The sequence below is a fragment of the Ictidomys tridecemlineatus genome, chromosome 6 (genome assembly GCF_052094955.1).
Source record: "Ictidomys tridecemlineatus isolate mIctTri1 chromosome 6, mIctTri1.hap1, whole genome shotgun sequence".
Lineage (NCBI taxonomy): Eukaryota > Metazoa > Chordata > Mammalia > Rodentia > Sciuridae > Ictidomys > Ictidomys tridecemlineatus.
The window spans coordinates 195,423,985-195,441,291 of NC_135482.1; the positions used below are offsets into that span (position 1 = coordinate 195,423,985).

The window sequence follows — 17,307 nt, forward strand, 5'->3', positions numbered from 1 at the left end:
TGGGTACAAGGGCATTTGCCAATCTGTGTTGTTGGGTGCTCTGCTCATCTGTGACCCTTAGAGCAAACTGGCATGGGTTGGGAAGGGCTATTGCTCTTGCTGATGTGCCAGGAAGGGTAGCGTCACAGGAAGAATGCATGAGAGAAAAAGCAGCCCACATCTCCTCACCTACAGCCAGGGGTCCTTCCCCCCAGGATGACATGAGACACCCATCCATTCCTCCAGGCAGGTCTTAGGAGGAGAACTGCAGGGCTGTCTCTTGCTGGCTTGTCACTTGCACTTAGAATAATATGGCTAATGCACAAGAGATCTGGAAATAATTTGATGGATTTCACATTTGCATCTCAATATCACTGTGTTTAAGAGGAGTTTCCTAAAATCTAAGATAAGAATAGAGTTTTCATGTTTGTCTACTCTTACGATAGTGTTTCATCCTTAAAACTTGAAAACTAGACGTAGTATGTATGAGTCAAGACATGTAGTTACAAGGATATTATGTTTTCCAACTGTAAGAGAATACAGAGAAACAACTTGGATTTTCACTTCACTCTGGCCAAATATCTCGTTCTCAATGTAGAGTCATCATTTCTTTTGTCAAAAATGAACCACTTTTGTCCTTTGCATCTTACTCTAAGTTATATAATGCTTATAAATATCCAGACAATGCATGCAGTTGCTAGTGTTTCTCCCCATCTCAGTCCTCCACGGAAACAAGTAAACATTGTTAATGGGAAATATAAACTCAAATTGTATCTGGCACTTGTGCAGCTCTAACACACAAACGACATACATAACAACTTGTACAGATATGTTATGCTACTGATACTTAAGATAACATAAAGTTCTTAGAAAATAGACATGGAAACATAAACATGCTAATTTGGAGAAGCATCACCTTAACGGTCTTTCCCCATCATCTGTTCTTACATAATGTAGAGAAAATGCAAGCAGAATCCAGCCCACTCCTAGTCACATGTAAGTGTCTCACTATTGCTAACATGTTCCCTGCAGAATTATCCTCTCACAGAGTTCATGACTGTGGACTCAGTGGTAGCATAGACAGTGGAGCATAAACACTGAACAGTGTTCAGATCATGGGGGGGGGGGTGCTTTCTGTGCCTCTACCTGGGCAAGCATGGAAAATTACCAGCTGCATCTTCAAGGCTGTATGGGTGGGAGGAAGCAGCAAATCAAGGAAACATCACAAAAGAAGGAACCCCGAGAGACGCCGGGCAGAGCAGGCCCGCGCCTACCTGTGCAGATGAAACTGGAGAGGCCTCCGTAGATGACTTCATCATTGTCGGGCAGTATAAACGGACACCTTGTCTGAACCTCCAAACAGTATTGCTTGCAAGGAATTGTCTTTCTGCAGTTAAACTGTGTGACTTCAAAATACTGGGAACACAGCCAGGCTTTGTAGACAATCTGAAAAAAAAAAAAGAATAAAAAATATGGCGGGGTGACAAGAGCTCTGCCTACAGTAAAGGACATGCTGTACTGCGAGCAGCACGCCGTGGTTTCAAGTGGATCATAAGGAAACCTCATTTTCAGAAAGCATATTTACACAGTGGCAGCTGCATGCGATAAGAGCGTAGCAACAAATTTCTGCAGTAGGAGAAAACAGTCAGTGATTGAGCACTTACTAAGGTGCGAGGCGAATTCTGGCATTTGGTTTACCAGATGCGTGTCTTTGGACAACAGTGGATTTAGTGAAGTTTTCAGACCCAGGGATACATAGGGGAAAAGGCAGAATGACCCTGTGCATAAGCTGTAGCTATTTACTGCAGTGAGCAAGGTGGCAGTGATTCCCTGGACCACATACCGCTGGCGCCTCAATGGGACACTAGATGGCGCCAAGGTCCGTGAAGAAGGGCTGCAGAAGCACCGGCTGCTGGCCCGGCTCGCACCTCTGAGGCGCAGAACAGGAAGGCAGGGGCATTTACATGATGACTCACGTCAGATGCAGAAAAAAGCTCCTTGGAAGACCGGAAACACTCAGCATAGATCAGAAATGACACGCCGTGGTGAGGTCAGAGGAGGGAAACCTCGTCAGAGCCACAGCGTCACCCGTGTAGAGGTTATGTCATCCCCGTCAATCTTGGTTCTGTGTTTTGTTTTGGTTTTGATTTCGGTCCCAGGGATTGAACCCAGAGGAGCCACACTACTGAGCCACATCCCTAGCCCCTTTTATTTATTTGTGTGTGTGTGTGTGTGTGTGTGTGTGTGTGTGTGTGTGTGTGTGTTGAGACAGGGTTTCTCTGAGTTGCTTGCTAAATTGTTGAAACTGGCCTGGAATTTGCACTCCTCCTGCCTCAGCCTCCCTCCGGAGTCAGAGTCACGGACACTGGGATTAAAGGCGTGTGACCCAACGCCCTTGGCTGTTTGGTGTTTATCTAATTGAATGTGATGCGAAAGGAGTCTGTCTTCATTTTTCTTTGGTTTTTGGTAGCTATTCAGGGAAATATTCATTGGGGAAGATGACTTTTTCCTTACATTAAAAATAACCCAAATTTAAATTGGAATAAGCAATGGCCATAGTATCCACCAAAGGGATGGATCACTGAAATTCAGCCTTGTCTTGGGTCCTTGGCCGTGATGGCTTTGTTTCTCTGTTTCTAGGTTTTTCTGTTACTCAGATAACATTTTGCCCATTGTGTGCTAGGGAAACATCAATGGTTTAGAGTTCCATGTACACTGAGAGATTAGAAGTTCTAGATAAGAGTGGCAAGAATAATCAATCATTTGTCATGTTTACTCTGTGTTCTAAGCATGTTACAATTACCATGTAATTTTTGGCATAGAGTTAATGTGTTAAGGGGCTATTAGCCCCTTTGCTCAAGAGTAATGATAAATAAAGGGGATAAGGGGAAAACCCACGATTTAAATTTATATTCTAGAGGACTCTCAAGGTCATGTTCTTAATAATTTGTCTATGTTTAATTTGAAAACTTTCTCAAAGAACTTAGACAATCACAGGGAGTTTTTGGATGTACCCAGAAGCAACATGTGTGCTCCTTTTCAAAAGGCACTTGCTAGAAGGAGGATGGCATAGAATTTCTGTTTTTAACTTCTAATTAATTCCATTAACATGTAGTTTTATTCTCTGGTCAAGGTGCCTCCACAAGAGTAAGATGGGAAAAAGTAAGAAGCCAAAGTAATTCTTATTTGCTAAGTATTGTCAGTGGTCCATAGTTACCCACATAACCAAAAGCAGACAAATAAATCCTATTCTTATAGGTCGTTTGAGTGAGTCCTAAATGTAAAAGTATACAATGAAAATTTTCACCAGAAAAAAAAAATGCTCTCTTGGCTGGGAATCCCTTTAAGAGTACTTAAGTTTCAGCTAGGAAGGTGGTGGGAGTGTGCCCAGGCACTGTGTGACAGGTGGAAGTGGTACCCTTGCATCATCAGAAACGGTTTGGAAGCATCGGCTTCAGAAGAGAAAATGAAATGGGTATTAACCATTCTTTGGGGCTAAAGTTTGAATTGAAGATACTTTGGAGAATACCACTTGATATGCGTGTGATATAATGTGAAAAATGAATATATGATATAAACCAAGATGATCTAAGACTGGTCTGTGTTCACTGTGTGAATCCTGGTTCTAATTACCTACCAGGTACCGGAGGGGTTTGGGAATGGTTCTGTCTACATCCCAACAATAAAGTTCCATTGTAAGGAAAGCTCACATTCTGGGAATTTTAAAGGGATTCCCAGCCAAGAGAGCATATTTCTGAAACTCTGAAGCCTAGAGTTACATTGTTCTAAGATTTTTCTTTTAACGAGTATACCTATGTAATTCCAGACAATTCCATGTATTTTCATGGGCCTTGGGTGCATGTTCCCACTCTTGCTCTCCGGGGGCTTTGACAGAGTCGGGATGGTGTCCCAGTGGCCTCTCATGAGCAATGGGGACAGACAAGGTCTCTGGGGACACAGACCAATCCTCTTTCCCAGTCTTTTCCTCTGCATTGCTCTATTGGAACAGAACCATTGTTCTTCTAGTTCAACTGAAATTTGTGTGGAGATTTTTCACTCAAAAAATGCATAAGGGATCAAAGCAAGTGTTATAAGCAGGAGGTAGATGGCCTGCCAGAAAGCGGCCACTGCTGCACAGCTGTCTGGGGGCACTCAGGCCTCGCACCATATCCAGCCAGGTCCCCTGCATGTCAGCTCCTGATCATCCACATAGCAACATTTAAACACGCTGCCAAGAGCTCTCATCTGAGTATTAAACATTTTCTAAAATTTGAGTTCTAGGCACAAGACAAGTCAGAAAGCAATTGGAAGAAACAGTGAGAATCAAAACAAAATAAAGACGGGAAAAATATTTTATTGCTACTTAAGAGACTAAGTCTGGGGTGGGGTTGTGGCTCAGTGGTAGAGTGCTCGCCTCGCACGTGCGAGACCCTGGGTTCGATCCTCAGCACCACACACAAAAATAAACAAATGAAATAAAGGTGTTGTGTCCAACTACAACTAAAAAATAAATATTTTTTTAAAAAGAGAGAGACTAGTCTGAGAAATAATTTTTCTATAAATGGGGATTCATCTTTTCTCTGTGTAGACATGTTTCTGATAAAAGAGACAAGGCCTACATACAGATATTTGCTAAAACATTCCAGAGGTAACCGGAAAAGCTTTGCCAGGGAAGTAAGAAAATTCTTCTCTAATCTAGACAAAGATTACTTGAAACGTGAAATACTGGGTTAGCAAGACATCTGGAGACTGTCATGTGGATAACAGAAATGGCTGAGGACGCGCAGTAACTGGAGGAAGAGAGGGGCGGCTACCTGCAGATGCCTCAGTATCTAAGGAGCTGCTGGGTGCTAATGACGGTGGCTTTTTTTTTTTTTTTTAAGTGTAGAAACAGAAGGTAAGAGTGAAAACAAATAGGTAAATATTGGCACAACATAAAGAAGCGCTTTCTTGCCAGAAGAGATGTGTTGGAATAAAATGGTCTCTCTGCTGAGGCACTGAGCTCTCTTTAACTGGAAGAGCTCAAACTGACTTGAAATTTCTGGTCAGAAAACCTCCAAGAGGATTCTTGGGTGAGGAAGCTGAGAGAAATGAGTGGCTCCAAGATACTTCTAACACGTTTCTGGAAGTTTCTGAAGGAGGGAGGTTGATAAAATTGGATGTTTTGTGGTGGCATGGAGCTAAAAGAAAACCCTTTTTTCTTTTCTTTTCTTTTTTTTTTGGGGGGGTACTGGAGATTGAACCCCAGGGTGTTAAACCACTGAGCCACTTCCCCAGCCCTTTCTATATTTTACTTAGAGATACGGTCCTGCTAAGTTGCTTAGGGCCTTGCTAAGTTGCTGAGGCTGGCTTTGCACTCATGATGCCCCTGCCTAGGGTTTGACAAGCAAAAGCATGTGACAAGAAATGAATATACTTGCATCGTATCATTGGAACTATTTAGTACAAGGAGGTAAAAGACCTTCTCAATCATAGCTCAGCCTTCCCCTATGGGAAGGCTCTGGACAGGCCTTCTGATGGCTCATCTGTTGAGAACCTTTCACAAAATGCCTACAATCAGCATTTTTTTTTCCAATAGGAGGCCAGATGGTCTTTACTTTTTAAATATACTTTGTTTCCCTCTCCAAATCCATACCTATATCTTAGAGTTAAGTGGCAGATTTATATTGCAAATATGTGTTAGTCTGCAGATAAAAAATATCATGCTGGCTGCAAATTTTTAGTACCAAGAAAAACATCAGGTGTTGACAATGGTTGTCATCTTCAAACCAAGAGGTCCCTTTCTCTTGTCCCCGGTCCTTTTCTGATCTGCCACATTTGTTGATGCCTTTTGTTGGGTCCACTTCTGTGGGCTCCCTGCTTTGCTGGCCTGTGTCTGGGCCACATATTTATGAGCTCTGGTCTGCTCTGGCACCTGCCTCGGGCTGCTGCAGTTAGGTGCTTAACACATGCTACAGGTTTAAGCGGGCCTAGAACTCAAAGTCAAGCTCCCCTTCGTGCACCGGACCGCCTGCTGCCAGCTCTGCCTGGGTCGGTGTCTCCTGAAGGCACGTGCACCCGGAAGCTGCCGAGTGTGGTACTTTCTGAGGGGGAGACGTGAAACCAAAGCACTGCCTGAGGCCGAGCCAAGTCTGGGAGGATCTGCAGGGAGGCCGAGTGCTGGGGCCCTGGGCCACCAGAGGCAGACAAGGGCAGCAAACGGTCTTTCTGGCCCCCTTCTCTGAAGAAGGCTGCGAGCGCCTCCCTGCTCTCGCTGTGACCCACTTTTTGGATCCTGCTGTTGGGCTTGGGCTTTTCCCTGGTGCCGCAGAGCTCCCTGAGCCCCTGCCGCGGCCCCACATTCCCAGGTGCGCCCACACCCTTCCCAGCACCAGGCTGAGGCCCTGTGCTGCCCGTGGCCACCGGTGTCCACTCACACAGGGACAGAGCTGGTGTGGCCATACTGTGCCAACCTCAGCCGGCCTGCTGCCTGGGGCACGGCCACGTGGAGGCCACAGAAGCTGACTGCAGAGAAGTCACGCAGCCTGTGCTTTCCCAAGGAGAGGCGGCGTGGCCCAAGGCCGAACCTGCGCCCAGGGGAGAAGGGAGACCAAGAAGAGTCTGCCAGCCCCTCAGCACGCTCAGGAGAAAGAGGGCCCTACTTAGGATCCCAGGGGGCTTGCTCCCTCTCGCCCTCCTTAATCCACTCTTCGGTCCCCCCTTCTGTCCTGTCATCTCTCCCTCTTGATCTCACCATGCTTGGGCAGGAGCCTCTCCGTGATGCTCTCCATTCTAAGCTCCCTGGCCCAGCTGCTGAGTCAGTCATCCCCATCTGACTTCTGGCCAGCACTGACTGCGGTGGGCCCAGAGACGGAGCCCCCCGACTTGGTGGCTTGCAGTACCCTGGCTTCCCTCCTCCTCCCGCCCGCCTCAGCCTCCCTCTGTGTGCTGTTGTCTTGGGTTCTTGTCTGTTTTCCTCCACAAAATGTCGGTGTCCCTTAGGCCCCAGATCTGGTCTGCAGTCCGCCCTCATGATTCATGTGTTATCTGGGAGAGAGTGAGAGCTACATCTATTTCCAGGGCCATCTCTCTCTCTCTCCCTCATCTAATCTGTTTCAGTTAGACTCTTCAACATCTCAAGTTCAGGACAATACCAAGTCGGAATCAGCATCTTTTCAGAGGAACCTGGGAGCTGCCCTAAGCCTCTTCTGCACTCTCCACGACTCCATCCCCCTCTGCAGGGCCACCCCTCGACCTCCCTGATACCTGGACACCTCTTCTGCTTTCCGCTGACACCTGCGCTCATCCCCGTCACTGCCTCTCCCTGCCCCGTGAGCTCTGCCTTTGTGCCCTGCACCGTGAGCTCGTCCTCAGCCGCAGATGGAGGGTTGGTGGCCTAGTTCATGGATTTCGCCACTCCAGGTTGTCATCCAGCCCTGACGGCACCAGGGAAAAGTGCAAAGCCCCAACAGCCTCAGAAGCTTAATGACCTTTGTCCTGCTCTGCACTTCAGCCACCTCATGCCATTCCCATCCTTTCAGTGGGCTCTCAGGCTGTGACAACTGACAGGCAGTCACTAAGTGTGCCTTGTAGCTCCTGCCTGAAGACACCTCCCTCCAGCTTGGCTGCTCAAATCTCGTCCTGTGAAGCCCTCTGGATGCCTTCCTCAGTCCCCATTTCAAGCCCCTGAATGGCATTCCAGTGGACGTTCACTGGCCCCCCTCTTGTGGCTTCCTTTCTGGAGTGGACACCCTGGCAACCATCAGAGCCTTGAGCCTTTTTGTATCCCTGTGCTCTGGATGTGCCTAGTAGAAGTTTACCTTCAGGGGACTTCTCACTGGGAATTAGCTGCGTGCCTTCGGGTTTGCGTACAGAATCCTGTAGTTGGTGAGGGACTTCCAGGCCAAGACTCTGAGGACATGCAGACCCAAGGCTCAAGCCTTAATTGAAGGTCAAATAAATGTTAAAGAAATAGAATTTCAAAAACCCACTTTATATAGTGAATCTCTCTTCCCAAAAGATGCCATGGTCCAGGTGCCCAGGGCAGGGTGGGCCCAGGTATAAGCTAAGAATGTCCCACACAGCAGAGGTGAGGTGGGTTGCCACCCAGTGCTCACAGGGCCTAGCAGAACCTCAGAGAGCAGAGATGAGCTTAAGCTTGCTCTTTAAATGAGCACAATGATTTGGTTGGAATTCTGCAAAACAGGATCGTTGCTCTAATTCATACCTTCCAAAGTAGTTCTGCCAGACCTCCAACAAGAAGTGTTGGCAGTGGTAGTAACCTAAGTTTAGCTCTTTCCTTTTGGGGTAAGGACTCTGAGGGAGCTGCCCTCCCCTGGTCCCCGTGACTGAGACAACATGGTGGGCATCTGAGAGGAAGGATATCCCTTCATAGAGGCCGCTGTGGCACCCTGGCCATCCAGGGTAGCTGCGGTTTCCCCACAGCCTTTTCTGAAGTTGGGACAAGGCAGGGGGAAATTTGCAGCTCCTCCTGTGGATGGTGGGCACCTGGGGACATGGTGGCAATGCAGGGCCCTTTGCCCACACTTCCTGTGAACCCAGTCTGCTGACTGTCATGGAGGTGGCAGGGACCTGCTGCGATTCGAGCAGCAAAAGGACAGCGAGTGAACATGTCCACGCACACCCTGTTCCAGGCGCCGCGGCTCAGGCTAGCTGAGCATGTTGAAGAAGGTTTAAAAAGTGGTGAAAATCTGTCTTGTGAAGAAGAGGAGTTGGAAGTGAGTCTCAGATCCATGCTGAGGCCAGAGGTGCAGAGCAAGGGAGAGACTGTCGCCTCCACGGAGAGAGGAAGTATGCATGAGGCTGAGGCAGGAGGGTCGCAAGCTCAAGTCCTGCCAGGGCAACTTAGGAGACCCTGTTTCAAAATAAAAAATAAAAAGGGCTGGGGAGGTGGCTCAGTGGTAAAGCACTGCTGAGGTCAACCCCCACAAATCTCCCCTCCCTGACTCATTATGAGACATTTTCCCTGACTCGAAAAATAGTCCAATTAAAGGAAGCAGGTGAGCCACGTCAGGCCGAGGGTGCAGGGGAGAGAGCGAGGTGCAGAGCAGCAGGGGCCTGCAGGTTTAGGAGAAGAGGCATCCCACAGGAGGGAGGGAGCGACCTGGGCATGAGACAGGGAAAGCCGGCGGGAGGGATAGTGTCACTGAGGACTGGGGAGAGAAGGAGGTGACACTAGCAAGGAAGGAGTGGTAGATGCTTCCCGTCCCTGTTCATTGTACCAAGTGGGTTCAGCACTTCATCATTGACATGGGGCTCTCACTCTCAGTGTACACACATGGAAACCAAGGCCTGGGCACCTAGCAATCTGGTCTGTGGAAGACCCTAAAGGCCAGAATGAGGAGGATGAGCCCATTACCCTGCCCACACCCCTTATCGACACCAGCCAGGAGTGAGCAGGTGTTAACACAGGTGTTTGTGGGTCCCCGGAAACCCCTCTTCTCAGGTTGGGCTTTGGAGGTGGACCACTCTCTGTCTACTCTCCACAGCTGCAACTGTTACAGGCACCTTTCCATAATGAAATATGTAAAATATAGCTAAGGATTCTTGCTTGTGTTTTTCTTAACACAGGCTTGAAATGCTTTAAACCCTGGCATAAGCAATGCTATTGGTAGTGAGGAAAGATCAAGAATTTTACCTGGAAAAAAAAAAATGCCTGCTACCACAATGAACAGCCTCCTCCAACTAAGCAGCTTATTTTTCTGGTCCCGATCCTAAGTCTGCACCCCCCACTCTGGCTATTTCTCCCACGATCATTTATCCAACCATTAAATTATGTAGAAATGACACTAAATTTTGTATGTTTTAAATAGGATGCTCCAAACACTTTTAATACTCACTCCATGAATTTAAAGCTTTTGACACATTTCCCTTACATAAATAGGTATTTATAAAGCACATATACAAACTATTATGTGTACATTGTAACACACACACAAAGTGTAAGTGTTTGCACATGTGAGTGGTGGAGTAAATGTGATGGTATGGTGCCCGTCCTGGATGGCCACACTCCACTTGGAAGCCTGTCTTAAGTTAAATGGCAATTCTCAACTTTTAAGTGCTGAATGACGTCATGCAATTTGCCCAATTATGTGGCACAAACACTTAAAACTGAGCATTTGCTTGGATTATGAAAGCCAAGTTTAATGAATTTTATCTGACTAAACAAAACCCCAAAATCACAAAGAAGGCAAGTACCTAGTCTATCTTAACTCAGCAGTTAATGTCACAGAGTGGGGGCCTGGCCTTGGGCAGGGCTCCGCCATTGTTTCCTGAATGAATGGATAAATGGATGAATGAAGGCATCCAGACACTAACTGAAGGTGGCTAGCACAGGCCTAGGCAGACTCGTCCCTGTCCTCCCCTTTGTCCTCCTCCTATTCTTCTTCTGATGTGGGAAATAATGGTGACACTGAGCAAATAAGTATAATTTTGGATATGCTGCAACATTTTTCTTCAATTGAAGATAATATTGAGGTTCATTGCTGACGCAGTAGCAATGATACTGGTGATGACTACAGTTTTTTTTTTTTTGGTCCTGGTTAGTATGACTTAGCACTTTCTAGAATCACAGTAATATTTAAGTATGTACTTGCTGATACAAAACTTATTGGTATTGTATTCAAATGATGTTAGATATGATCATATATAATATATGTGTATATCATATTTTATATATGATCAGATGATTTGTTGAATTCAGTCACAATGCAGTGTTTACTCATTTCATGCATTCTTGAATGTTTCACCAGTTTGGGTACAGGAGAAAAGGGAAATGTGAAATTTCCTCAGTAAATACTGAGATTAAGGAAAACATTCTTCTGACATCTTAGAGCATGCGACTTGCTAAAAAATTAAACCACATTTCTCCCAATGATACGATCAAGATGTTTGGTGTAAGACAGGAATAAATTTCACTCATGCAAATTGGGACAAAAGGTTAAGTCCACAGGCAGGACTTGATCTGTTCCCTAAAACATTTCTAAAGACAACTTTTAATCAGTTCTTCTCTGTGTTCCATTCATTTTCTACTGTCTTATGCTGGTGAAATCAGTGAAATAAAATGCATGTCCTGTTTAAGAAGTGTGTGACACATGTGAGGGAGAAGCAGGTGTCAGGCTTTCCACAGAGCCAGTGTGGACATCCCGCCAGTGTGCTCAGGAGCGCAAACCAGGCAGAGGATGCTTTTGTTCCCACTCTGCATAAACCCAATCTGTGTGTGTCACCCTGAGCTTAGTATCCATCAAAAATATATTTGACATAAAATGCTGTTCAAGATAATACTATAATCACCATTATTGAAATCTATTATCAATGGAATATTAGTAATGATTAGTAAAAAAAGCTAGTGGTGACCCTGGAAGGTGCAGCTTCCGAGCAGACGGTGACAGTGCTGGTGTTTGGATGGCAGGGCAGCATCATTTTATGCTCACAGTCAAGTCTGACAAATTGCATAACGATGCTGAAGCAAGCCTGAATTAAACTAAGAAAGTGTTTACATCATTAGGTAAAACTGGTACCATAAAATCTGGACATTGAATCTTAAGATTTTTCTGTTTTGAAAATGCATGTTTATATTCATCATTAAGATATGCCACTGAATATACAACGCTACTTCCATGTTTTGACATTAGATTGCATTAGTAGCCCAAAGCAAAGCTGAAGGATAAAAAGCTCCTAAGTGAGGCTCTGTACAATGCCTCACATGGAGACAACGCTCTGCCTCCACATTGTGTGTGGCCATGCTGACCACCATGCGCCCTGAATTGAGCACTTTAATACATTTTTCTTCAATTGAAGATAATATTGGGGTTCAAAAAATCATCATAAATGAAATGTAATAGCAATGATAAAGATTTACTACTTAGTACATCTCCAGGGGAAAGCATGCACCTGGGGCTGCCCAACACAGGCCGTGATAAAAACTGTGCGTTAATATACAGATCTGAAATTAAATGTGGGCTAAAAACCAGACCAAATATTAGGAATTAAAAGATTATCCCTATATAGATAATGCAGTGTCTATAATTAAGATACTGATTTCTTTATGCTTTCTCATTGGAAAACAATAATAATAAAAAAAAAATGAAAATAAAACATTCTAAATAAAAATGGGAAGATTCAGGCAACTTTTAAACCCTAATACTGATCAATGAATGGGGACGGGGAGGACAATCGAGTATGGAAATGGAATAGATGTAAGGTACACAAAGACCCCAACCACAAAGGGAACTTATCATTCAACTTCCTCTTACTAGAGGCATTTTATCAAAAACCCCTCTGCCTGTTCTCTTTCCAGAACCGAAACTGAGCTACTCTTTACGTGTGAAAACAAAGGGACAGGCAACACTTACTCCTTGCCATGAACACCTGCCATAAACAGGCACATTCCTAAACTCGTCCCCTGGGTTGAATCATGACTGATGGAGGTCGGTTTTCTGAGAGTCACTGACCTGCAAGCAAACAACTGACCACAGTGACTGTCTGATCTGGCATATGGGGTCTGAGCCCCCGAGTGCAGACCACGACCAGGGGAGGATCTGAAAACATCGACAGCGATGCAGTCTGATTTAATCCTTGGAACTTAGAAATCTCTATTTAAAATTGGTTTGAGCCAGGAAATATCCTCTACATTTTCTAACAGAAGAGTAAAATAGTGCTAAGTGTGCATTTGTTTATTGGAATATATAAATACTTTGATGAAAATTCTTTTCTTGGAAAATTAACCAATAGACTGTGTCTCTCCTACAGTATAAATGTCAGAAATGACTAAAGACAGGTTCTCACTCAAAGCAGAGTAAGTGAGCAGGCGCAGGACAGGGGACCCTGAGGCTTGGCCTTCCCCGAGATCGGGAAAGCATGCACCTGCGGCTTCCTGACTTCCTTCCTAATCCTCATCCACCTGAAGCCATGAGAGTGACGGTCGCAGCCAACAGCCAACTCTGACCCTCACGGTGGACATGTGAGCCAGAGGAGATGCTAGCAGAAACGGTTGTTGAAAGCATCACCTTCCTGAATAGTAATACACCTCCTTTTCCTAAGAATGTGGAAACATGAGCCCAGAGAATTCAGGGACTGGACCCAAGTGGCCAAGCTAAGCTGCAGAGCCAGTTTTAAACCCAGACTGTCCAGTGGCCTCAGATATTTGGCCACAGTGACACCTATGACTGCTAGATACTTTGCCTTCATGGAAGGGTGCTGGGTCTACATGTTGTACCAGCATAGCCACCATGTCACTGGGCATGTTGTAGGAGACAACCTCTATCATTCCAGGAAATTTCTTTTTGCAAAATATATTAAAAGTATAGACTAAGCAACTCAAGGTGCCATCAGGGTGAAGGCAAACTCCTGGAGACCCTGTGTGATTATCGCCGCCCATTCTCTTCCTGTTGAAGTCAGCGCTCTGTCCCCCTCCACCCATCTTCTGTCTTAGGAAACTTGAACACTTTGTGCGTGCTTCTACTTTGAGTATCACGTGTATGTAAAATCTTTTTCTTTCTTTCTTTTCTTTTCTTTTTTTTTTTTTTTTTTTGTAGGAAGGACAGTATGACCCTTTTCAGCTGCCCCATTGCAGGCCCATTTAGTACCTGCGAACCCTGTGCTGGTGGCGGAGAAGCTCTGCCGCTCTCCCTTTGACTATGATCACATTATGGTTTCTCTCCTCTAGACTTCCTGGGAAGGACACTTGGGTACTTGCTGTGCAGCACTGTGCCTTAATCTCATGCTGTCCTGAGTGCTTTAAATAGTATGTGTGCAACTCCTGAGGCAGATGTGTAAATACCATGTCTGTGGAAGCGCTTTTAAAGCATCTACCTGGTGATCATGAGTGATCCAGACCTTCTGAGCAGACCGTCTTGATGGTTTGCTGGAGTTTCATGGAGGTAGAGTTTTTGCAAGGTTGTGTGGGAGACAAGAAAGCCGTGTGGCGAAGACCAGCAACACCCCACAGGGGCCAGTCTTACATGATGATTGACAGTGCAATGGAGAAGGGAACGAGCTCTCAAGTGGGACAGCCTACCATGTGCAGGGGCAGTGTTCATGTCAGTGTTCAGCTTATTGCCTTGGATTTCAGCCAGCAACACCCCGCTCAGGATGTTAGGGAGGTGGGAGAACCATACCTGCATCAAATCTTGTAGAATCAAATCCTACAAGACTGCTAACGACGGGAATTGCCAAAGGCCCCTATTTCAAAACATGAGCTCTTTGTGTATAATACCTAAGAGCAGAATTAATGGAATCAAGTTTTTGATTAACTAATTAATTCTACCAACATCCCCCAAGTGTCTATCATGTGAAACCCAGAAGCCAGCAACATTGGTGAAAGCAGAGGACCCACTGTTGGCCAAGCCATATTTACCAGGTGATTTAGATCAACAGTAGCGTCATCAGGGATGCATCCCAACAAGGGTCAATGGAAGCTGCAACCCATTAGACCCTATTTGGAAAAATATATAGTGAAAGATCATGAGGTGCATGGAATTATGAACATAGAACCTGCCATTCCGCTGAGCTGGTCTCCTTACTGCCAAGTAGAGTCTGGTTCATTAAAATCCAACCCTCAAAGTACAGTGCACACCTCTGCCTGGGAGCAGAAACTGTGATACATACCACTCAGTATGTTCTCTTGCCACATTCATCTCAAGTATATGCCAAGAAAGTAATCCAGTCCTTTTGAGCTGTTTATGTTGTTATTGGGAACAGCACCAAACACATATGCAAGTTGAAGGGCTTGGGTGATTTTTGTCTGTGTGCCAAGCCCTCCATTTCAAATATTAAAGTCTCTTCTGAAGATTGATTGTCCTCTCTGGTTTAAGCCAATGCTCCACAGAAGCTATGTCATTGGAATGCTTTATAAAATTTTCTAATATTGTTTTGCTTTTATCTCCCAGAATAATGCTAGTGGAACTAAAGAGATCTCAGATAAAACATAAACCATGTTTTAGACACACACACACACTCAACTATATTCAAGGAATACTAGAGCTTGGTGAACATATTCATTTTGGATTTCATTAAAAACATTTTAATGGGAAAGTACATCCAGGAAATACACGCTAATCTAAAATCAATACCAATCATGATGATGGGGACTGCGCGCTGCTGGGGAGAGGCACTCTGGGGCGGACCTGGTCTCCCTGAGTAAGGGAAGGTTTCATTATGTCAGGCCAGTGATAAAGAGCGAGTCGGGGATCGGTTCTCATGCTGGGGGACGCACAACACCTGCAGCATAATTAGGTACTCAAAATCTGTGAGCATTTTAAAAGTGCTTTCTATAACAGTTATTATGCATCAGGGGATGCCTGGGCTCAGCTGCTAACCTTTCATAGCAGAGTTCAAGAGTGCAGGAGAGGAGTCCACGGGAGATGCAGAGTGGATGGGAAGTTTGGCGGGGGGAGCTGCGTGCCAGGGGAAGTCAGCCGCCATACCCAGGAACATTTTATTTTTATCCCTGGTGTTAAATCAATTCCCCTCTCTGCCCCCGGACTCAGGGAGCAGAGATCATTAAGAAGATTTAAGTGCTTAATTGGGTTTTGAAGGAGGTTTCTCCACTAACATTAATTAAAGTCTCCCTGGGCTCGAAGAAGTTCATGTGCCAGGTGGGGTTTCCAGGTCCACATCTCTTTCCATTGCTTCCTCCGTGAACCATGGTTTTCTTTTTCTTTTTGATTCCAAAGGAACCTTCCTGTGCCTGCCTACGAGGAATCCCACTGCACACTGGGAGAGAAGATTTGGCAAAGTATGAAGAAGTCCTTTCTCATATGGTTTTGCTCTGGAGAAGAAAATAAGAATGACCACCCACAAGCAGAGAATAAGGTCAATGACTTTATCTTCAGCTGCCTGTTGGGACAAGAACGTCTGGAGGTCTTTTTGTGAGTGTGTGAATGTACTGGCACTATTATATTTACCCCATACAGCCACCTGCATTTTTTGTTGTTTCTCAAGAAGTATGAAACAGTGGAATTATGTAGGAAAATTACAAACTTCAAGGTCATAAATATTTATTGCTTGTCCAGTAGGGATGGTGAAGAAAACAAAGAAGAGATAAATGGAAGAGATCCAAAAGGAGATGGGGAAGGGATAAGAGAGAGAAGAAGACTGTGGGCCAGGCAGGAGGGAAGTCAGCCAGCCTGGGCCAGGTGTGGAGATGGAAAACCAGCCACAGCCCTGGGGTAGGCCCTGAGCACCGGGAGGTTGGCAGTTTAACAAAGGAAAGCCAAATAGCATCTGAAATGGAAAACTGGTCATGGTTTTTACAATTCTATCCAGTGTAGGGTGAAAGGGGGAAATAGATGAACAAAGAGGAGACATAAAACTGTCCATGTGACACGAAGATCTTTAAATAAAAAATTTCACATTTCTCAGGTATTGGCATATTTTTTTTCTTTGTTATCTCAAATGTCTTCTACAGGATAAATGGTTTTAAATCTTATGTGGGTAAAATGCATTGGAGAATAATGGTTTCCACATCATGGGCCTCTCAGGGGCTAACCTGAGCAGTGATTTGTTCCCCTGTGCTATGGGTAATTGGAAATCTATGTGGTGCATTGTCTTCAGACCAGGAAAAAAAAATAAACATGCCTTAACATGGAAAACCTGCACATAACAAATCTGTGTTGCGTGTCCTTCTCCTCTTGCTTCTTAGCCCTTTTATCGACCGACTGCATTTTGGTTTCACGGGGACCTCTTCTTGAAGCAGTTTTTTAAAGTTGGGAGGCCATTATCTTTTTCCGTGAAAGGGCTATTAATTTTTAGGATTTTGTGTATCAGAACTGATTTGTGCATTTCCAACAGCAACTCAGAACCCACAACTGTGGCGTGAAGTGGCTGGGCAGAGCCGAGAGCAGGAGGGGCCTGCAGAACACTCTCAGGCCTTCTTCCAGCCGGGGACTGTGGGCGCTGCAGACGGCATCCTGAGCAGCAGGAAAGCTCTGGGGCTTCATCTCGGGAAAGTAGTCTAGAATTTTTAAGCACTTCTAATTTTTTTTATTTTCTAATAATAGACTTCAAAATGGCTGTGTGTCAAAGGAGATGTGTTGGAACTACTCTGAGAGCGAGGGCACTTACAATAAACACTCCTTGATCAGCCCTTGGGTCTAAATTTAAATGTTCACAAATGAGTTCTGGGAGCAATGGAGGGACGGAACGAACGTCAGTCCTGCAGATCACAGCAATTTCCTCCTCCACAGTCACCGTGACGTAAGCACTTGGAATTAAAGCCATGGTAATAAAGGGCATGCCTGATTATCCCAGCCATGGTGCCTGGCATCTACTTGAGAGAGGGAACCAGCGGGCAGTTCAAAGTGAGGGGAACAATGGAGCTCATTATCG

At 45.3% G+C, this 17,307-nt stretch overlaps 1 protein-coding gene and 1 long non-coding RNA gene across 3 annotated transcripts in view; one reads left to right on the forward strand and one right to left on the reverse strand.

The window, feature by feature from the left end:
• Window positions 1–17,307, reverse strand: part of Nalf1 (NALCN channel auxiliary factor 1) — a 552,008-nt gene that overhangs the window by 23,511 nt on the left and 511,190 nt on the right. For both annotated transcript variants that reach the window (XM_005316993.5, XM_021729643.3), the window contains exon 2: window positions 1,254–1,425. In XM_005316993.5, the coding sequence (XP_005317050.2) occupies window positions 1,254–1,425 (172 nt within the window). The remainder of the gene's footprint in view (window positions 1–1,253; window positions 1,426–17,307) is intronic.
• Window positions 1,425–16,586, forward strand: LOC120888525 (uncharacterized). Its single transcript, XR_013423524.1, has 2 exons — window positions 1,425–2,029; window positions 15,654–16,586. It is a non-coding gene; the product is annotated as an uncharacterized LOC120888525 (long non-coding RNA).